The sequence below is a fragment of the Callithrix jacchus genome, chromosome 4 (assembly GCF_049354715.1).
Source record: "Callithrix jacchus isolate 240 chromosome 4, calJac240_pri, whole genome shotgun sequence".
In the NCBI taxonomy this organism is placed as follows: domain Eukaryota; kingdom Metazoa; phylum Chordata; class Mammalia; order Primates; family Cebidae; genus Callithrix; species Callithrix jacchus.
Genome location: NC_133505.1, coordinates 174,334,681 through 174,357,386, shown reverse-complemented (window position 1 = coordinate 174,357,386; position 22,706 = coordinate 174,334,681). Strand labels below are relative to the sequence as shown.

At 51.2% G+C, this 22,706-nt stretch overlaps 1 protein-coding gene across 3 annotated transcripts in view; it reads left to right on the top strand.

Annotated features, from left to right (window-relative positions):
- LOC118153048 (uncharacterized) overlaps nt 1-22,067 on the top strand; it is a 30,091-nt gene extending 8,024 nt beyond the window's left edge. For 2 of the 3 annotated variants that reach the window (XR_013534973.1, XM_078370868.1), the window contains 10 exons: nt 1,391-1,607; nt 1,986-2,951; nt 5,207-13,110; nt 13,185-13,338; nt 14,800-14,911; nt 15,039-15,150; nt 16,067-18,862; nt 19,085-19,225; nt 19,857-19,928; nt 20,372-22,067. Coding sequence is in view for 1 of the 3 variants with exons in the window: in XM_078370868.1 (XP_078226994.1) it covers nt 12,965-13,110; nt 13,185-13,338; nt 14,800-14,911; nt 15,039-15,055 (429 nt within the window). In the remaining 2 variants the exon portion in view is untranslated. The remainder of the gene's footprint in view (nt 1-1,390; nt 1,608-1,985; nt 2,952-5,206; nt 13,111-13,184; nt 13,339-14,799; nt 14,912-15,038; nt 15,151-16,066; nt 18,863-19,084; nt 19,226-19,856; nt 19,929-20,371) is intronic. The other variant, XR_013534972.1, reaches the window with a different exon arrangement.
- The last annotated feature ends 639 nt before the right edge of the window (nt 22,068-22,706 follow it).

The window sequence follows — 22,706 nt, the reverse complement described above, 5'->3', positions numbered from 1 at the left end:
GAATGCCTGAGAAGTCTGGACTCATTAGTGGGGATTGTAAGATGAGTGCCTCTGATTATCAGGCAGGAGTGCTGGATTCGTGAAGCCGGCCCAGGGGTGCTTTGGGCTTTTCGCTAATATATTTGCAAATGAGAAGAGAACTGGCAAGTGAAGATCCGATTTGCTCGGCCAGCCACCCTCGATTTTCTCTTCGCATTTCCTATTGAGACAGATTTTAAATGGTTGAGCAACCTCCCGCGCAGGCTCAGGAACCTGCAGTGTCAGCACGGGCCAGGTCCTTTCTAATGGGTGGGAAGAGCAATGTCAAACGGCACGTCACATCAGAAGGCTCTCGGCATTGCGACCCAGGGGCTGGATTTCCATGTTATCTCGCAGAATGGCACAGTTCCCATGGAGTGGCATGGAGTGAGAATGTGGTCGTAGGGCCCTAGTTCTCTGTTAGGGCACTCCTAACTGGAGACCAGCTGAACACAGAGCAAGTACAATTTACCAAGACAGAGAAAATGTGACGGGGGTGAGCATTTCTATCTGAAGCAGAGCTGGGCTACATTGACCAGCATGTGACAGGGCAGGGGAAGGGCAGCTCTGCCACGAGCATGAACCCGCCAAATGGTCCAGAGTCCTGAGTTCTCCTTTGTAGGACCACAGGCAATTCATGCAGCTTCTCCCTCTGTTTTCCCACCTGTGAACCTGAGGACTGCGATGATGCCCTGTTTGCGGAAAATCGGGCAGGATCATGAACCTGAAAACACTTTGCAGGAGCCCCACTCTATGTAAAGTGCATGTGCAGTGAGGATGAAACTGTGCAATGAAATATTTTTCTATTGTGCTGTTGCTGAAGATCAGTAAAACCAAAAGCTATAAGAAGGCACCCTTAAGTTGCCAGAATAGCCAAGAAAAAGAACCAAGGGGGAAAATTGGCCCTATCAGGTATCAGAACATAACCAGAAGTGATTGGAATAAGTGTGATACAGGTGCAAAAAAATCATTTTCATTGTTTAAAGTCAACAGTCCAGATTCATTCAAATTAGTAAGGGAAATTATGGGTTATTTAATAAATGTCCTGATAAGGACAGTCATTTATGTGTTTGCCCAGTTCATGGTATTGACAAAAGTAATCTGCAAATAACCGATCGTTACTTCAAAAACTCTAAAACGTACACGTGAAAATATGTTTCAGTTTTCCGAGGTAGGAGTAGGTCTTCTTAAGATTAAAAAAAAGACAAATAAATGAAAGACTGATAAATTTGACCTCCTAAAATTTTTGATGTTTAAAATTTTAAAAATAACTTTTATTGGAATATCATATACAAGCAGAAAAGAACAAAAACGTGTCTTTCTGTGACTAGCAGAATGGTGCGTAAGTGATGCTAGGTGATTTCTTGTCTAGGGCTTGAGAAATCTGCAGTTTCTGCTAAAAAGGCTTGGAATCCTCCCTCTTAAAAGCAAACTGTGAGAAACCCAAGTCTCGTGAGGATAACTGAGGCACTGAGCTCCCAGCCAGCATCCAGCTTCCTGTACGTGAGTGAGCCATCTTGAATGTTTCAGCCTGCTCAGTCCCTAGGATTGCAGCCTAGTGCAGTGGAGCCAACTCTCAGAAAATAAAGGTAAAACCTTATTGTTTTAAGCCGCTAAGCTTTAGGATGCTTTGTTATGCAGCAACAGATAACAGAAACACTTCTTTCTTCAGGGCTGTGCAGAATCACTTCTATCTAAACCACGCATCACAAGGAGGGGCTTGTTCAGGGATCTCCTCTTCCATTCCTCCAGTCCACTGAGACCACGGAGTTTACTTAGGTCTCTTTATCTCAATAACACGCTGAAGTTCTCTATGTGGAGTTCTTGCACATTTTGTTTGATTTATTCCTTTTATATTTCTTGAATATACAATTATGTCATCTGTCAAAACCAGAGGGCTTTTTTCTCACTTTCTAATTCTTATGGTTGATTAATTTTTTAATTTTTATTTAATTTTTATTTTATAGAACTGGCAAGGACCTCCAGGACAGTGTTGAACAGAAGTGGCCAAAGAGGCATCCTCTCAACTCACAGTCTCAGAAGGAAGGTTTTCAGTTACTGTGATATTTGGGTGAAGACTACTCTTTTCCTTTTTTCAGATTATGGAAATTCCCTTTTATTTCTAATTTGGCAATAATGTTTAAATGATACATTTTTGCTAAATTTTATTACCTTCTTTTGATTGCACATTTGAGATGATGCTGTGGCTTTTTCCTTTATTTTTAGTAATGGGTTGAATTATATTCATTGATTTTCAAATGTTAAACCAGCCTTGCCTTCCTGGTATACATCTAATTTGGTTGCCATGTATTTCCTTTTTCTATGTTGCTACACTCAGGTTTTTTTTTTTGTATCTATGTTTTAAAGATAAATTGACCTGTAGTTGCACAGGGCAGAGGAAGGTGCAGAGGTGGGACCCTGGCAGCCTCTGTGGAGCTGGTCACCTGCAGTCCTGGTGGGGTCCCCCAGCATGTGGGGCTACACATTCCTCTCTGAATGTAGGCAAGCGGGAGGCTGAGTCTTTCTCTCCAATGCCTGGATGTGTGTGGAAGAGCCGGGCCTGGCCTGTTTATGCCCCAGCAAGTGTCTGTGCACTCGGGCACTCACTCACTCTCTGTCCGTATTCTCTTTGAAATGGGTGGGTCAGTGCTTTGGCTTCAGATAGAATACTGACAATGAATATGAAAGCATGACAACGTTTGAAATTTCCAACTAATAAAAATCATGCCACAAACACAAACAGATCTGCTGGCGATGCAGACGTCCTGCAATGTTGTGAGGCCAAGAGAGGTGGCTCTCCGGCTGGTGTGCTCGGTCAGTGGAGGCGTCAGCTCCTCAGGAAGCAACTGGACCCGGTCCTCTCCCAGCCTCCGGTCTCTGCCCTGCTCTTCAGGTCATATTGAGCATGACAACAACTTCCCAAGTGAGGACAGGTGTGAGCTGCTGCCATTTAACAATACTACTATGTACGGAGTTGTCACAGGCCAGGCACAAAATCTCAGAGCTACACGAAATGACAGTGGTAATATTGTCCCCATTGTACAGATGAGGAAACTGAGGCTGGGAGAGGGCAGCGAGGTCCTCGAAGTGGCATTCATGTTCGTACACGGCAGAATCAATATTTGATTTAAATGCCCGGCCCTCAGAGTGCACGTTCGCGATCACCACGGGTGCTGCCCATGTGTTTGCTCAGGGGCCACAGAGGTGACAACACACTTGGGAGAAGAAAGTGATTTGCAGATACAGTGTTTAAAAATTGATTTTACAAGAATCCGTTCCCTTCTGGGGATCAGGGGGAGTCAAAATGTAGCATGTAAGCTGGCAGATAGAGTCAACATGTAGCATGTAAGCTGGCAGATAGAGTCAACATGTAGCATGTAAGCTGGCAGATAGAGTCAACATGTAGCATGTAAGCTGGCAGATAGAGTCAACATGTAGCATGTAAGCTGGCAGATAGAGTCAACATGTAGCATGTAAGCTGGCAGGTAGAGTCAACATGTAGCATGTAAGCTGGCAGATAGAGTCAACATGTAGCATGTAAGCTGGCAGATAGAGTCAACATGTAGCATGTAAGCTGGCAGAGTCAACATGTAGCATGTAAGCTGGCAGATAGAGTCAACATGTAGCATGTAAGCTGGCAGATAGAGTCAACATGTAGCATGTAAGCTGGCAGATAGAGTCAACATGTAGCATGTAAGCTGGCAGAGTCAACATGTAGCATGTAAGCTGGCAGATAGAGTCAACATGTAGCATGTAAGCTGGCAGACAGAGTCAACATGTAGCATGTAAGCTGGCAGATAGAGTCAACATGTAGCATGTAAGCTGGCAGAGTCAACATGTAGCATGTAAGCTGGCAGGTAGAGTCAACATGTAGCATGTAAGCTGGCAGAGTCAACATGTAGCATGTAAGCTGGCAGAGTCAACATGTAGCATGTAAGCTGGCAGATAGAGTCAACATGTAGCATGTAAGCTGGCAGAGTCAACATGTAGCATGTAAGCTGGCAGATAGAGTCAACATGTAGCATGTAAGCTGGCAGAGTCAACATGTAGCATGTAAGCTGGCAGATAGAGTCAACATGTAGCATGTAAGCTGGCAGAGTCAACATGTAGCATGTAAGCTGGCATGTAGAGTCAACATGTAGCATGTAAGCTGGCATGTAGAGTCAACATGTAGCATGTAAGCTGGCAGATAGAGTCAACATGTAGCATGTAAGCTGGCATGTAGAGTCAACATGTAGCATGTAAGCTGGCATGTAGAGTCAACATGTAGCATGTAAGCTGGCAGAGTCAACATGTAGCATGTAAGCTGGCAGGTAGAGTCAACATGTAGCATGTAAGCTGGCAGATAGAGTCAACATGTAGCATGTAAGCTGGCAGATAGAGTCAACATGTAGCATGTAAGCTGGCAGGTAGCATGTGACAGGAAAATTAGGTTTTATTCTTACCACGGGATGATTTTCACTTGAAACCCTGTCTTCCTGCCTCCTCTTCCGTTTTAAAAAATACTTGAACCTTTCTGCAGAAGCCTTCTGGAGGGGCGGCTTCTTCCTGCATGAGAAGCCAACGCAGCAATGCTCGGCCTTCGCGCGCCTTCGGGCCGGTTTCCCGTCCGTTGCTTGTCTGTGCAGACACCACGAGCAACACTCCTTCAGCTGGGAGTGCAGGAAACCCTGCTCCTTCCCGGCAAGTTCAGGACGTGTCTGGCTCCAGGCATGGATGGTTCCAGTTTGAGAGGCCAGACTTCACAAAAAAGCAAAACAAAGAAGCGGGGCACCCAGTGACATTTGAATTTCACATAAAAAGGATTTTTTTCTAGTTCAAATATGCCCCCTCTTCATTCTCGATCTAAAATTCCACTTTAAGCAGGCGTCCGGCATCTCATCTGGCAATCTGAACCTGAGGGCCCAGGTCAGCGCTGCGCCGCCTGTCACTCCCGTCTCGGAGGCTTCTCTCTGCGGATGGGTTTCCTTCTGTTCATGTCGGCAGTTGTTGTCATGCTATCTTCCTTTCCGGAGAAAGGGAGGCCTCTTCTCTTCTCAGGGTTGTATGCGGAATTTCAGGGGCATGGCCTGTGTGCACCCCTCAACTCACAACGGGGGCTGTGGAGTGGAGGTGTGTCCCCAGTGGAAGGCTGTGATGGGGGAGGTGAGTTGCCCCCCTCAAGTGACTCGCACTGTGCCCCTTGCAGGAAGAGGGGTCCACTGCCAGAAATCAGCGCAAGGGATACCTCGCTGGCTGGACAAGACCGAGAGGACTCCTGGGCCACGGCGCCACCCTCGCCTGACAACCAGAGGACCAACTCCCATCTAGCTGCAACCCACAAAGCGGCTCCGGGCTGCAGGTCAGGGGCCCTGGGCTGCGCCTTTCACTGCGGAAGGAGTTTCTGCCGTTTGAGTTATTTTCCCTTGTGTTATAAAGGAATTCTTCTGGGCCAGCACTAACATTCCTTCCCCCCATTTTGTAAACCGGCCCACAGGCCCCAGCTGTGGTCCTAAGGAGGGAAGAGAGTGGGAGACAGAACTCCACGGGCATGGGGCATCCGTGTCAGGGGTCCCGGAGGACGCAGAGACAGAATTCGAACCTCTGCTCCAAAGGTTCTTATTAAATTTTAAGCTTGGCAGAAAATTGACCATTCTGGAAATAATATGACCAGTGATAATGATACTAATTAAAAAAAAGTGTTCTAGGCTCAGAGCCAGACCATGCGGGAAGTGTGGAGTCCGGAACTACAGGTAATGGGGTCGTGGCGCGTTCTTTGGGATGTGTCAAAACTTAATGAAAAACAACAGATATTTCGTTGAGCCACTGCTGCAGGCGAACAGGGGAGATGTGCAGAGGCAGCAGATAGAGCCTTGTCTCCAGCACCAGCAGCACTGTGTGGGGCACAGACAAGGCCGCAGGAGGTGGACCACAGCGAGAGCCAAAGGTGGGGACAGTGGTCCCAGGGCAGCTCCCATGGGACTGGAGAGCAGAAGCCGCCAAGGAGTGGTCGCAGAGCCTCTGACCCCTCCTCTCCATGCACCTCTTATCTGGGCTGGGCTAGGGAAGGGTGAGAGAAAATCAGCTCCTTCCCGTTGCGTGTGTTCCCAGGAAGGCGACCAGATGGCAGCCAGGCCCCAGTGACACTCAAACATTCCAGCTCATGCTTGGGAGGGAGGAGAAAGGCAGTGGCTAAACAGGACAAATCCAACTGCTGCCTTCCGAGATGGGGCCTGCCAGGCAGCGGGAAGGAGGGACGGAGGTTCACGTCCTCTCTGGACTCAGGCGCCCTCATACTCACTACAGGAGGCTTGTCAGGACACCACGGCCTCTGGCCTTAGGTTCTTTTCTTTTGTTTTTTTAATTTTACTGTAAGTTCTGGGGTACATGGGCAGAATGTGCAGGTTTGTTCCATAGGTGTACATGTGCCATGGTGGTTTGCTGCACCCGTCAACCTGTCATCTAGGTTTTACGCCCCGTATTCATTAGGTATTTGTCCTAATGCGCTCCCTCCCCTTCCCCCTTCATCAAAAACCCGGCAGGCCCTGGTGTGTGATGTTCCCCACCTTGTGTCCATGTGTTCTCCCTGTTCAACTTCCACTTATGAGTGAGAACATGCAGTGTTTGCTTTTCTGTTCCTGTGTTAGCTTGCTGAGAATGATGGCTTTCAGCTTCATTTATGTCCCTGCAAAGGACATGATCTCATCTTTTTTTTTTTATGGCTGCATAGTATTCCATGTGGCCTCAGGCTCCTGTTTCTCTGAGGCGACCACTGCCTGGGACTGGCAAGGCAAGGCATGGGAATTAATTAGGCTTTCCATCTGCTTTAGATAGAGCATAAAGGAGAAAAATAAAAACAGTCTTCATGGCCCGACCCTCTAATGAAATGTGCACCCAGCACACCTCTTCCTCAAGGTATGCCGAGGTGTGCCTCCTCCACCTCTTCCTCAAGGTATGCCGAGGTGTGCCTCCTCCACCTCTTCCTCAAGGTATGCCGAGGTGTGCCTCCTCCACCTGTTCCTCAAGGTACGTCGAGGTGTGCCTCATCTACCTCTTCCTCAAGGTATGCTGGGGTGTGCTTCCTCTACCTCTTCCTCAGAGTAAAACTAGTTCCCCGGGGCGTGGACACCATTAATTCCATGAGGCCCCTGCAGTGGCATGGATGGGCCAGGACGCTCGGGGCTGTGAATCTCAGCTCTGCCGAGTGACCCTGGGTCTGTGACTAGACATCTCTGAGCCTCAGCTTCCTCATCTGTAATACACGGATATAAGACCCTCATCACAGGGCTGTGAGCAGGTCACTAGACACGCTTTCCCCAGCCTGTGAGCACACACTGTACCCAAGAGGACAGATGAAGGAAGGGGCATTGCCATATCAGTCCCACCAGCACTTAGGGAGCAGCCTGTTGTATTAGCCCATTTTCACTCTGCTGATCAGGACAGACTGAGACGGGGCAGTTTACAAAAGAAAGAGGTTTAATGGAACTTACAGTTGCACCTGACTTGGGAGGCCTCACAATCATGGCAGAGGGCAAGGAGGAGAAGTCCCATCTTACACGGCAGCAGGCAAAGACAGAATGACAAAGATGCAATAGCGGAAGCCCCTGATAGAACCATCAGATCTCAGGAGACGTATTTGCTCCCTCCAGACAGTGCGGGGGAAACTCCCCCCATGATTCAAGTGTCCCCACCAGGCCACTCCCACAACATGGGAGGGAGTCACAAGAGTACAATTCCAGAAGAGCCTGGGTGGGGACACAGCCCAAACCATGTCACCTATCCGGCGCTCAGCCCTGAGCTAGGCTTGGATAAATTATGTTTATTTCCACACAAGGAGTTTATGATCCTATTTTAGGATGGGAATACTCTATCATGCAGTCAGTTCATAAATACTTAATATACATATAATTCCAGAGTAAATTATTTAGTGCAAAAGATAAATTCTGCAGGAGCGTGGGGAAAGGGAGATAGACGAGGAGTCAGAGTATAGCGACCATGCTAAAGATGGCTAACTTTTTACGGGCTTCTCAGCTGATCACTCAGCATTAGGCTCAGCTGCAGGTAGCAGAAATCCCATCGAAGACCATCTTCAGCTGGATAAAGGTTGCTATCTCTCTTACGTAGACTAAACCCGGAGGTAGGCAGTCTGGGGTTGGCTTGCTGCTCTTCACCTCACTCCCACCGCTGGTTATCAGGGATCCAGACTTTTTCTGTCTTTCTGCTCCACAGTCTTCAATGTGTAGCTTCTGGCCCCCACGTTTCCTCATGGTTGCAAAATGGCTGCTGCAGCTGTATCCATCGTGTCTGCATTCCATCCAGCCGAATCTGCCCCTTCAAGTGGCTTTCCTGGGAGCCCCACCCAACAGCTTTCTATTGCCAAGGAGCCAGGAAATTTAGTTTCATAAGAAGGACACCTTAGTGTTTTTAACGTATAGGTGTTTTGTGACTGAAGGAGAAGAGTAGCTATTGCGTACACGGTAGAGAGCCCCTGAGGGTGAGTACCTTCTCCCTCGTTCCACCTGCCCTGTCTCCTCTTTCTCTCCACTCCACCCTCTTTCCACTATCCCAGACTCATCTTAGACCGGCCCCCTGCGGGACGCCTCGGTTCCGTGTGTGTTGTATGCTTCCACACGGCAGCCCCTTTACCTGGACAGTCTGTTTGTCTAGCTAGACTGCTTCATTTGCCGTGGTGTATCCAGAGCTGAGTGCAGGGCACGCAGCAAGGTTTCACCAGGACCACAGGGGATGAAGGTTCAGCGCAGCGTGCATTACCTGTTCTATGCAGGTGGCCTCGGGCGCAAGCACCCAGGTGAGGTGGAGGCAGGAGGACAAGTGAACCAGTGGCCAGGTCAGACCTCTGTGAACGATCACTACTTCACTGAAGTCCTTTTGGTCATTGGGTTTTATTCTAAACACTGATTTGGCCCAGCCCCCTCTTCACTGATCATTATTCCGTTGGTGTGATTATTGTCTTCTGCTTAACAAAAGGACAGTTTTGACTAGGGAGCATCTTCCCAGACTATGTCAGCTGGCTGGAGAGGCCAAGGTCTGTGTTAAAGAAACACGGTGGAGACGGAGGAGAGCCCAGCCGGTAAACACCTGAGGAGATGACCCAGGTGGGCGTGAGGAGCAGCCATCAGGGACTTCTCTTCTCATTAGGAAATACCTATTGCTTAGGAGAATGTTATCTGTTTGTTGGTGGGGGTCAGGGGGCAGGGGTGGATCAAGAAAACAGAAAGTACAAAAAGGCAAAAATTGGGCTGGGCGTGGTGGCTCACACCTGTAATCCCAGCACTCTGGGAGGCTGAGGCTGGCAGATCACCTGAGGTCAGGAGTTCAAGACCAGCCTGACCAACATGGAGAAACCCAGTATCTACTAAAATCACAAAATTAGCCAGGGCTGGTGGTGCATGCATGTCATCTCAGCTACTTGGGAGGCTGAGACAGGAGAACTGCTCGAACCCAGGGGGTGGAGGTTGTGGTGAGCCGAAATCGCACCATTGCACTCCAGCCTGGGCGATAAGAATGAAACTCTGTCTCAAAAAGAAAAAAGGCAAACATTTATTCCATCTCATCATCTGGAAATCACTACCATTGTTTTAGACTCTTGTTTTAGGTTGAGGGGTACATGTGTTGGCTGGTTGTATAGGTACACTCCTGTTTGGGGTTTGTCATATAGATTATTTTATCACCCAGGTACTAAGCCTAGTACCCAGTAGTTATTTTCTCTGCTTCTCTCCCTCCTCCCGCGCTCCACTCTCTGATGGGCCCCAGTGGCTGTTGTTCCCCTCTATGTGTCCATGAGTTCTTATCCTTTACCTTCCACTTATCAGTGAGAACATGTGGGATTTGGTTTCCTGCTCCTGCTAAGGATAATGCCCTCCAGCTCTGTCCATGTTCCTGCAGAAGACGAGATCTTGTTCCCCACTGCGGCTGCAGAGTGCTCCATGGTGTGTGTGGACCACATCTGTTGAAGTCCAGTCTGCCACTGATGGTGTTTAGGTGGATTCCATGTCTTTGCTATTGAGAATGGCACGGCTGTGAACGCACGTGTGTCCGTGTCTTTATGGCACAATGATTTCTATTCCTTTGGGTCTATATCCGGTTACGGTATTGCTGGGCTGAATGGGAGTTCGGTTATAGGTCTTGAGGAATCACCAGCCTTCTTGGAAATCACTACTGCTAATGTTTCATAAACGTAACTTTAGAGCTTTCACAATGGGTATATTCTCCCAGAGGAGTAGATGGAAGTGATTTCACACACATGAAATACATCATGTATTAGATTTCATACTGCTTGTATTTAACTCAAGAGAATGAATCTGAAACTGAACGTGAAGGAAATGGCTGAATGAAGATGCTTTTTTTTTCCCATAAGTGATATTAATGGTTTTTCCTAAAAATCTAAAATTCAAAAAGTTAAGCTACAAAGTTGGGGTTAGGGTCAACTTCTCTCTTTTTTTAAATTTTTAATCTAACGTTATAACTTAAAAAGCTCTGTTGGTTTCTTCCCCTTGAATTTGCACAGTTCATGTCTCCTACCCACTTTTCTTCCTCCACCACGACTGTTGTTGGCTAGACTATTTTTACGGACTTGCATTTTATGTCATCTACATTCTGTTCTGTGCCACCATTACCATGTGTTTCATCTGAGACCCTTCCAGATTCCAATACATTGAGCATTCTTTCCTTCCAGCTTCTTCAGGCCTGAATTCTAACACGTTTATGGTTCAAATGCTGTACAGCTAAATTTTTCTCATCAAGTATCTTCATCAAGAAGGGCTCCTGGGTGCTGTGGTGATGAGGATACCCCTTAGCAGGTTCCATGTACAGTTGACCCCTGAACAGCAGGGGTTTGAACTGCACGGATCCACGGATCCACAGATTTTCTTCCGCCCCTGCCGCCCTCCTCTGCCTCCTCCTCCACAGCCTCCTCGGTGTGAAGACGATGAGAATGAAGACCTAATGCCCATCCATCTCTGCTTAAATAGTGAATCTCTTTTCTCTTCCTCGTTGTTTCTCCTAAAAACGTTTTCTTTCCTCTAGTTCACTTGATTATAAGAACACAGTATATAAAGTAAATAACATACAAATAGTTGTTTATCGACCGTGTGTGTTATCAGCAAGGCTTTTGGTCAATGGGCTATGAAGAGTTATATTTTTTATTGAATGGGGGGGTCGACACTGCTAGCACCCCCTTGAACGAGCTGTTCAAGGGTCCACCATCACTCTCGGGTGCCTTTTCCCTCAGGAGGACCTGGCACCTGACCTGAAATGGCTGGCATAAGCGTAGCTGGGCAGGGGGATGCCTCTGCCTCGGAGGTGGCTTTTCCCTGGCCCGGACACTTCGATGACATTTTATCACCCCAGAGACTCAGTGACTCCAGGAAAAAATGTCCCTTTAATCTGCAGGTACAGACTTGGTTTGTTCAGAAATATCGTTCCAATTTTGTAAATATATCCTTCCTGTTCTTTTTATTTCTGTTTCAGTTACGCCAGTTGTGCCTGTACTGGGCTCATCTTCATGTTTAATCAGGTTGAATCCTGTGAAATTGTCATTTTGACCACCTTTGGAAACCCATAAAAATGCAGAGAGAGGTGCTCATTCCTGTGGTTCCAGTTAACATTCCTCTCTTTGCCCGGTGTTTCCCGTTGCATTCTCCGTGGATGTCAGTAGGTCCTCCCTGCATGTACCAGATCAGGGCTAGCTGTGTTTACCCGGCTCCTTGTGGCTTCTGATAAAAGGTATTACTTCTCTAATGAAGAATTAGCAGCCTCAATTCGTTTCTGTATCTCTGCAACTTGGCTTTGCATTTTACTCTGTTGTCTCATTTTATGTTTGAATTCTTTTCTCAGTGACTTCTTACTCTTTATTTTTAGCAAACTTTCACATCATTCTCTATCGGAAGCAACTGTAGGTTTAAGCTTTGTATTTGTCATGCGACTTCTCTGTTTTTTCTCTCAGCTGTCCTCTGCCCAGGTCCTCCTGTGCCTGCCTGCCTCCCTCGCTTCCTTCCAGCCACCCTCCCTGCCTCCCTGCCTGCCTGCCTCCCTGCCTGCCTTCTTTTTGAGCTCCCTCAACATGGGCAGCCCTGCGAGTCTTCTCTCCACCTAAACAGACTGCACAGCTTCCCTTGGAGGGATGGGTTCTGTGTCCTCCCTGCTCCGGTGGGGCTTGAAGGTACAGCTGGAAGCTCTCCTCTTCGTGCCATTTTGTTAGTAGTCTGGGACCGTGGAGGAACTCCTACAAGTTCTGGGACCGTGGAGGAACTCCTACAAGTTCTGGGACCGTGGAGGAACTCCTGCCAGTTCTGGGACCCTGGAGGAACTCCTACAAGTTCTGGGACCGTGGAGGAACTCCTACAAGTTCTGGGACCGTGGAGGAACTCCTGCCAGTTCTGGGACCGTGGAGGAACTCCTACAAGTTCTGGGACCGTGGAGGAACTCCTGCCAGTTCTGGGACCGTGGAGGAACTCCTACAAGTTCTGGGACCGTGGAGGAACTCCTGCCAGTTCTGGGACCGTGGAGGAACTCCTACCAGTTCTGGGACCGTGGAGGAACTCCTGCCAGTTCTGGGACCGTGGAGGAACTCCTGCCAGTTCTGGGACCCTGGAGGAACTCCTGCCAGTTCTGGGACCGTGGAGGAACTCCTGCCAGTTCTGGGACCGTGGAGGAACTCCTACCAGTTCTGGGACCCTGGAGGAACTCCTGCCAGTTCTGGGACCGTGGAGGAACTCCTGCCAGTTCTGGGACCCTGGAGGAACTCTTGCAAGTTCAGGTTACAGCCAGTTCTGCAGGCAATGCCCTGGGGTTTCCGTTTATTGCCCCTATTTAGAATGGAGTTTGTTTTCTGCCAGAGACAAGGACCCCTGGGTGGGCTCCTCCCATCCTGGTGGGAACTGAGAAAGAGGGGGATGGGGCAGGGTGGGAGCTGCCCCGGGATGTCCCACGGGATCCCCGGTCCTGCATGGGTCTTGTTCTCTTTCCCATTTCTTTCCTCCTCCTCATGTGTCTGCTCCTGTGGAATATTCCGCCCTGGATAAGTGCGGCCAGTCGGTCATCTCGTTTTCCTCTCCAGCTCCTCCTCCTGCTCATCTCTGGGGCTCCTTGGAGGTAAGAGGTAGGTGAGGGCTTCAGCCGCAGAGACTGTCCTCCAGCTGCTGACCGGTGTTTCTTTTGGAATTTAGGTGTATTTGGGAAGAAGCTCAGAGTGATGTCCACGGACCCTCGTCCCCAGGATTCCGTTTCTCAGGGCAGGAGGCTGTGGTTTCCCACGCTTTTTCTTCCTGGACTTCACTATTACAAGATGATGACACGAAGCTAGTCTCTATTCCCTGGATGGTACTACTGTGTTTCTAAACCAGTTTTCACTGACTGCTTATTGTTCAGTTCTATTAGGGTTTACGGGACGCTTCTGTGGTCTGGCTTTATATGGAGAAGGACCCTTAGTGTGTTTTAAATATAACTCAAAATGTAAAAGTCATTTCCACAAGGCTCATTTTCACGGTGCTCAATTCCTAGCCTTCCTCCCAGGAGACTTCCACTAGCATCTGACACACAGGTCTCTGGCCCTGGAGACCCCTGCCTGGCCTCGGACAGACCCAGCCCTCCCTCTCTCTCATTGTGTTCCCCTGAGTCACTGCAGAATGTGCTGGGAATCCATGTCCTGAGATGGGAGGGGCTGGCTGCAGTGGCCTCACCCTGTCCCAGCCTGTCCAAACCCAGGATGGCCTTGCCCGCTTTATCCCAGTGAGTCCTGGAACCCCCAGGTATAAAACCCAAGGTGGGCTACTTTCTGGGGTTCTCAGCCAGAGTGCAAGTGGGGCACAGTCAGGTGAGACCTCTCTGCCCTGGCCACCTCCCTGAGCCTGGGGGACTGGCGGGCTATGAGCCCTGGGCTCCCGCGGTTCCTCGATGCCTACCTGTAAGTAGTCACCTGCTTCACATAGCTCATGTGGGCGGGGTCCTGGATCCCTGGACTTGGGTCAGTAGTAAAAGTGCAGCCCAAGACGCAGTGGGCTGAAGTGCGGGCCAGAGATTGGTAAGCCCGTCCACCCCTGCCCGTGTGGCTTCTGTGCCCTGCCCTCCAGGGCTCCTGCTGGTTTGCCACATGCCTGGCCACCTCTGCCTCCTCTGCTGCCCCTTTGGGTTCTTCGACTTCTTGTGGTGGCTGTGGTCCAGGCCTCAGTCCTTGGGGCCTTTCTTTTCCCCTCTCTGTGGTCTTGTCAGGCTTGCGGGTTAAACCCCTGAATGCATTAATGACCTTGAGGCCCTTCTGTTCTGGACCTGTCTTCTGAACCCCATCTCAGACCCCCTGGTGGGAGGGCTCACAGGTGTTCCCTGCCTCCCCAGCCAGTGCCACCTGCCATCTACTTCCCAGCCCTGGCAGTGTACCTGGCCTGGCAGAGTCAAGCCAGCTCTGAGGCACGGAGAGCCGTGAGTGCTGGCGGTGGTTGGAAGCCAGCAGGCAGTGGGGGCCATGGGAGAGGGTTGGCTCTGCTGGCACCAACCCAGGACCTGCACCCAGCTTCCCTATCCCAGCCTGTCCAGGGGAGGAACTTCCAACCCAGCAGACACCCTGGCCCCTTTCCTTCTCCACGCCCACATCCAGCATGTCAGGAAATCCTGTCTCCCCGTTCACAGTTCAGACCCAGAGCCTGCTGCTGCTTCCAGCTTCCCCGCAGGTCCCAGCCATCCTCATTCCCCCTCTGTTATGCAACGGGCTTGTATTTCTCAGTCTCCCTGCTTAACCTCTGCTTATTCTCAGGAAGGAGATCCCCACAATGACTCACTCTCTTTCAGGATAACAGGCGGCTCCCCAGGCCCCACCTCTCCACGCTCACCTCCTTCTCCCTGGAAGGGTCCTCCTGGAAGCCTGTCTCCCCTCAGCCCCACTGCTCAGCTGTGGCTTCCGGTGAGGCCCGCCCTGGCCGCTTCATTTCAAATCGCAGCTCTCCCTGGCACCTCCACGGGCTTTATCGTCACCCTTCACACCCTACGTCGTGTGCTTACTTCCTGCTCCTTATCTGGTTCTCTTGCAGGAATGCAGATTCCATGAAGGAAGGGCTTTGATTCTCTTCATTAACCGCCGTGGCCAGTGCCTAGTGGACAACACACATTCACTGAACGGACACATCTGTGCCAGTTGAGCAAGTGAGTTATTGTGGAAACAAGCTGTGGATTTAGAGCCGAAGGCTTGGGATCCCATCCTAAGTCCACCATTGGCACAAAGGCTCTGTGACTGGGTCTCTCACCCTGGACGCGGGAATGCCACCACCCTGGGAGACGGTGGCAGTGTGCCTGCCGTGGCAAGCTGAAATGGAAAGACACTTCTGGGTGATGTCTGTTGCATAAATTGGGTAGCTACTTGGGCTGGGAAAATAGCCAGAAGTGAAAAGCTTTACAAATAGGAGTTACAGCAAAAATAAAGGACTTTGTTCAGTAACCTCGGCTGCAGGCAACCCTCAAGGAGGGAAAGAGGAGCCACCTTCTGCATTTCATTCAGCTCTGCTCCCGGAGTCATCTCCACGTGCACAGGAGCACACAGGCTCAGGGTAATTACACGGCTTGTTGGAGAAGCCAGTGTGGAGCCAAATTCCTTTTTCCCTCAGATGCCTGTTGTCCTCCGCTGCAGCAAACCCCAACTGCAAAACACCGAAATGAAGTATTCAGATCATTCCTTCCGATACCGTTACTCTCTACTTCCTCACTTTTCTGTGAATTTCTATTAATAGACCATACTTAGGTGACCCAGAGGGCCATGCCATCACTTACTAGAATTTAAAGTCATTATTAAAAATATTTATTAGACTTAGCTTTCTACCTTTTATTGAGAAATTCTAATTACATGACTTCTTCGTGCACATTATTCATTTTGCACATCAACACCTGACATTTCTGATTAGTTCTGGTTTTGTCACATTGATTGTTCCCCTAGTGTATAATCATGTCGTCATATTGAGAATTGTAAAAGTTCAGAACGATATCTAACTCCCCTGAAACCCATCATTATACTTAAATTTCCAACCGACTTTCTAGCATTTTAGTTTTCTTCTTTCCTTTCATGCAGATTTCAGGTGGTGAGGACTTCATTTCCTTGGCAGGGTCTCCTTGAAACACGGAGAAGGAGCTGGCTCTCGGGTGTGGGAGCTGCGTGCACACTCACCTACGGCGCAGGCTGCATGCCTGCAGAATGCACCAGGAAAGACCCAGCGAAGAAGCTGGGGTTGCCATCACGCCTGAGTGGGGAATGGAAACTTCTAGTGTCTGTGCCTGGCAAGCACTCGTGTCCATGACTCCCATTCATTATTCATAAAAAGTGTGCATTGCGAAGATCTTTGGTGCACATTTATGTGACTCCAGCTGCATGGAAGGTGCCAAGATGTGATGGCAATTAGGAGGAGGTCATTGCTCGCCCGCGCTGTCTCTGTGATAAGCTTCCGTGAGAGGAGACAGGAATACGGAAGAACCTGAAGTTGCCACGTGACCCCCGTACAGGAGTCCACACAGCTGGCTGGAGCCCCAGGGAAACATTTGATGGTGACATTGCCCTCAGTGTTCCTGCTTGTGTTTTTCCTTTTCTTTTTAAAAATAACCCCTCCCCTCTCCGCAGGACCTTCACTAGTGCATCTGGGAGGTTATGTGGAGGTTGGAGAGCTTTGGGTCAGGATGACGAATATCTAGGGCTTAGCTCTGTGCCAGGCACCCAGCGGCACCCTGGACCTGAGAGCTGCCCCCCAGCTGGAGCCTTGTCAGGAGCTGGGGCTGGCCCAGGAGCCCTGCCCACTGGTTCCCATGAGCGCTGTCTCTCCACATGGATGGGAGCGGCCGCCCTGGCCTCTGAGCTGTGCTGTATGGCAGCTGCCCAGCTGGTTCATAGGCTGTGCGGTATGATGCGTGATGAGGTTCAGGACAGGACACCCCACCCTGATATTTTCAGCTAAGGAATTTGAGAAAAGTGCAGAAGCGGGAAGCCACACTCACCTTCCTGCCTCCTCTCATGATTTAGGTCATAAGAGCCAGGCAGGACTGTGGCTCTCCCCGGAAGCTGGTCTAGGAGCCCCCTGCCTGTGAGAGGTGGCCACCCTGTCTGGAGGAGCGGAGTGTCCTTAGCTCGAAAGCTGAAGGGCCTCCCGGTTTGCTGCCAACAGATCACACCGCGTCATTCATTCTTTCTCACCCCATTTTCACCAAACCTCCCGTGACACACACTCGGGTTTTCTCACCACCGCCCCGTTTTCGCCAAACCTCCTATGAAACACACTCAGGCTCGCCTGTTTCTTTGGGTTGGCATTTCCGTATGAAGGCTCCTGCATCGCATAAAATTTAAATGAAGTAAAATGTGCAGTTTCCTCTTGTCCATCTGTCTCTCGTGATAGAAGCCTCAGCCGTGAACCTAGGACGGGTGAGGAAAGGGGTCTTTCCCCTACTGAGCAATTCTGCTGGAAGTGTTGCCTCCTTTCCTTTCTCCCCTGTGGCTGTTCCTCTTGGGACCCCTTCCTTGTCCCCTCTCCCTCCCTTCCCAGCCTGAAACTGACAATGGAAATTGCCTTGGGGTGGGTTGGAGGGTAGTGGGCCTTCCCTTCTGTGCCTCTCCTGCCCTTCTCCTTGCCCCCACTCCCGTGGGCCTGCATCCTGCAGAGGTGCAAGGTTCCTGTGGGACGGGGGAGGTGTAAGTCGTTCACAGGCTGCTGGGTGGACGCCAGACACCCCCCTGCTTAGTCTATTCCTGGACCTGGGCCACGGAAACACGCCACGGAAAACGTATGGAAGTTACTGCCCTGGAAGGAAAGCATCATCAAAATGAAATTCAACAGGTGCCACCCGAGGATGCTGGGCCTGGGATGGCCCTCCCTGGATGCAGCACTGCGCTGTGGAATGTACCCGGGCCCTCCATGGGTCCAGGGCAGCCTAGGGCAGTGTGGGTGGGAGCCTGGGGGTCTGGGGGCTCCATGGAGCGGGAATCCTGCCTTGGCCCCGGGATCTTCCTGCGGCGGTTCAGGTAACATTTTCTAGGCTGCAGGAAGATTTCCGGGAGCTTCCCGGAGGGGGATGCAACCCCGTTTGCGTCCTCGGTGAATACGTAGATGTTTCATGATTCTTGGTGGTTTCTGAATCCGGGAAGTCGGTGCTGAGTCCTGCTGGTGCTCCTGCTGCCTTGCTGGGATCACTAGGGGTGCCCAGCGGCCCTAGACCTCTCGCCTGGAGGGTATTCAGGAAGGAGCCCAGTGCCAAGCAACTCCACCCTGTGGATTCTGTTTCAGGTGAAACCTGCCCATCTGGCCAACCTCGGCACCCTCCTCCTGCTTTGTCAGGACACAAACGCAGACCCTGGCCCTGCCTGTCAAGAAGTCTGCAGAGGCTCAGCCTCCCCCTGGGCATTGTGGGGGCTCTTCCACCCTCCCCATCACAGGCTAAGCTCTTTTCTTTTTGCCATGGGGCATCTTGATAGCATATTTAGCAAAATGCTGCAGCTGGCACATGTGTGGCATTTGAGCTGCTGCTTCTGAGCCAGCTTCCCAGGCCTCAGGTACACCGGAGTTCACTCATCACACCATCTCTGCAGCGACAGGTTACGTGGGAATTGGGCAGGGCCAACTTTCCCCGGATGACTGGGGTCCTTGATGTGATACCCCGCTCAGCAAACCCTGCCTTTCTTTCCCTTTGCAATTCTTGAGACCATTTTCTACTTGAAAATAAAGCAACCTTAAGGCACCGTGTTCGTTTCCGTTTCAGAGAGTAGTTTTGCTCCTTTTTTCCTATGAGAGAAAAACGTGAAGCCCCTTCCCTGCCACCGACTTTCCCTGTCTGCCCCGATGCCAGCCTGCCTGTGTCTTCACGGGAATCTCCGTGGGCGAGGAGCTGTGTAAGATGTTTGCACCATGTAGTCACTTTCTGCAGACTTAGAGCATGAAACGGTCAGGGCAGCGTGTCAGCCGGCGTACCCTTCAGCTGAGTATGCTGCTGTCTGGGGAGCAACTTTTAAACTGTCAAGCAGCTTCTGCGTTATGTTGTGATAAGTTAGAGCTTCCCATTTTTATAAGACTTTTGACTTATCCGTTTCGAATTGAAATGCTTTCGTCTTTAGTTATGCCTTCCTGGACGGACATGCAGGCTGTGCTGTGTCTTGAGAGGCACCGAGGCCTCACCACGGCTTCAGCCATGGGCGTCGATTTCTCCCCTAAAGCTCTGGAGGACACTCTCCGGACTGTTCTCCTGGCTCCTCCAGGTGCGCGTCCCCACCTGCGTTGGGGCCTCATGGCCTCCCTCACAGGGCCATGTGAGAAGGCTGAGCACAGGGAGGCGGCTGTGGTGGGGGCTGGGGGTGTCTCGTGTCTTCCTTTTTTTTAAGTGGAGGAAGAGTGATTCCCAGATTCTCACCCATCTGGACTCATCCTTGATCTCCTTGGCCAGAGATGGCCACGTGACTACCCTACTGCCAGGGAAACCGAGGCAGCAAATATCTGGGTTTTCAGGCTATGGTGGGAACAGTTGTAGAGAGTGGCACCCAGGTCCAAATCATGAACTGATGTAAACCTGGCTGCGGCCCCTCATCCTGCCGCCCCATCCCTGCAGCAAACAGCAGCTCTTCTCACCAACAGGGGCTCTTTCTCTGCCCCTGGAGGCCGGGCGGCCTCTGACTGACTTGCTTTGGCCAGTAGGATGGGGGGTTTTGCCCAGCCAAGGCCTCAGCTGTGTGAGTCTCGCAGTTCCCACAAAGCCCTGTACTGTCACGGGCACCTGCCTGTGGCCCTGAGTCTCCGTGGGGCCCAGCTGGGGTGTGAGGGGGCTCAGCAAAGCTCCGCAGGGTCACCCAGCCAACCCGGCCGAGCAGACACGTTTATTCTCTTCCGCGCCAGCTCAGACTGCAGCCCTGTCCCAACACCACCTAGACGGGAGCAGAGCCAGCGGCTGCGGTTACAGGCTCAGAGGTTTGTGGTCATGTCGTGGGGTTACCACTGTGGCAATAGATAACCGATAATAGAAACAGCAGCAACTACAGATACCCTCAGCATGGAATATTCCAACGCATTAAAACGTGTGAAGTGCAGAAAATCACCCAGAAGTCTGCCCTGCAGAGAAAAGTGTCGTTAACTCTTGGCAGGCATGTTTTGTGCCTTTATTTTTCTATATACTCCTTTTTCAAGCATAGACATTACGCAGTACATAAGTGTTTTCATTTAAGGGTATGCTTTTCATTTTAATAAACACTTCTTAAATGTCAGTGTAATAACGTATGAATACTGGTTATTTGTGTAGCTGAAAATTTGTATAAGCATTCCAATTTCTGATATTTGACTTTTTAAAATACTAGTGTGATAAACATGTCGATACATAATATTTTTGTTTATGTGCACTTTACCTCTTTCCTCAGGATGTGTTCTTAGAGCTGGAGGCCCTGGGTCAAAGCGGGTGGCAGCTTCCCCGCCCTGTACCTACCCAGCTGCCTTCTAGAAGCTGGGCTGGTCCCACGGACGGAGAATTCTGCTTCACTCATCAGCAGCGGCACAAAGCTTCATCATGTGAAATGCTTCCTCCGTGGCTGTGGAAGAAACGGGTTTTCATTTTGACTCCGGTTGCATGGAGTTCACGTGCTGTGGTGGGTGTCTGTCTCCTCCAGCTGCAGGCACCAGCCTGGGGGGCTCGGGGGGCCCAATTCTGGTGTTGATATTCATGGGGACATATGTGGACAGGGCCCAGGCGAGGTTTGCTGGTCCCTGAGAAAACAGCCCAAGAGGACCCATCCCTTCCTCTTCCACTGGCCAAGGTCAGATCTGAATGTGGCCAAGGGACCGTCGCAGTCTCTCTCCACCCAGAGGCCTGGCTGCCTGAGCTGTTCAGAGCCTCTGAATAACCAAGCCTGAGCGTGCCCTGCTGGGTCTGCACTTCTGTTCTTGAAGGCAATGCACCACGTGCTGCTCCCGCCACCAGCCGTGTGCTTGTGTGTTCTCCATGGCTGGCACCTCCTGTGCACCATGCTGTGGCCTGGCACTCCTCCCGTGTGTGTTCTCCATGGCTGGGACCTCCCACATGCCGTGCTGTGGCCTGGCACTCCTCCCGTGTGTGTTCTCCGTGGCTGGTGCCTCCTGCACCATGCTGTGGCCTGGCACTCCACCCGTGTGTGTTCTCCGTGGCTGGTGCCTCATGCATGCTGTGCTGTGGCCTGGCATTCCTCCCGTGTGTGTCCTCCGTGGCTGGTCCTCCCGTGCGCCGTGCTGTGACCTGACACTCCTCCTGTGTGTTCCTCCATGGCTGGTGCCTCATGCGTGCTGTGCTGTGGCCCGGCACTCCTCCCATGTGTGTTCTCCATGGCTGGCGCATCCTGTGCATGGTGCTGTGGCCCAGCACTCCTCCCGTGTATGTTCTCCGTGGCTGGCACCTCGTGCGCCCTGCTGTGGCCTGGCACTCCTCCCGTGTGTTTCTCCGTGGCTGGTGCCTCATGCGTGCTGTGCTGTGGCCCGGCATTCCTCCTGTGTGTGTTCTCCATGGCTGGCGCGTCCTGTGCATGGTGCTGTGGCCCAGCACTCCTCCCGTGTATGTTCTCCGTGGCTGGCGCCTGATGCGCCCTGCTGTGGCCTGGCACTCCTCCCGTGTGTTTCTCCGTGGCTGGTGCCTCATGCGTGCTGTGCTGTGGCCCGTCACTCCTCCCGTGTGTTTCTCCGTGGCTGGTGCCTCATGCGTGCTGTGCTGTGGCCCAGCACTCCTCCCATGTGTGTTCTCCATGGCTGGCGCGTCCTGTGCATGGTGCTGTGGCCCAGCACTCCTCCTGTGTATGTTCTCCGTGGCTGGTGCCTCATGCGCCCTGCTGTGGCCTGGCACTCCTCCCGTGTGTGTTCTCTGTGGCTGGCGCATCCCATGCTCTATACTGTGGCCTGGCACTCCTCCTCCTGCTGCTCGGCAGCTGCGGGCTGCTCTCCAGTGTCGTGCGACGGCCTTCTGAAAAATGGAACCAACAAACTCAGTCACCTGGAAGCTGCAAAGTGTGTACGTGCCTCTTAATAAAAAGATTTGTTAGTACTCTTGTAATTACAAATTTGTTTGCAATTCATATTAAAGAAAGAAATAACCAAGAAGAGAAAGTCGATTTCTGGTGTGGTCCTTCCTGGGCCGTGCTAGTTCAGGGCTGTGAGGATTCTGTGGTCGGAGAGGACAACCCAGCACCCCTCGAGGCCTCCCTTCTCTGTGTGGGTGGTGGAGACACAAAACAAACTGGGCTTTCCCTGCAAGGGGTTCAGAGAAGGCCCCTCTGAAGAGGAAACGTCGGACCTACCGTGTGAAGAGACAGAAGGAATTCACTCTTCTGGAAGCTTCCTGAAGCCTCTTGTCAAGACCAGTGAGAGTATTTCAAGCTGTCTGGGTGCTGTGCATATGGCGGTAAAACCAGCAGTTTGGTGTACAGTGGTCTGAAGCAACAGGACCTGCGACAGCTGCCAGGGGTGGGCGGGCCTCAGGCTGACCCCAGCAGGGGCTCTGGGCCGACCCTGGGGTCTGCTGGGGCTGCGGTGCTGTGGCTTCAACTGCTGGGGGAACCCTCACCCAGGGGCCTAAAAGTGGCCAGAGGAAAACAAGCCAGCCACAGTCGGATGCATTCCTGGAGCTGGGAGGAGTCTCTCTGGAACTGGGAGGAGTCTCTCCAAAGCTGAGGGGAGTCTCTGTGGAACCAGGAGGAGTCTCTCCAGAACTGGAGGTGTCTCTCTGAAACCCCTCCT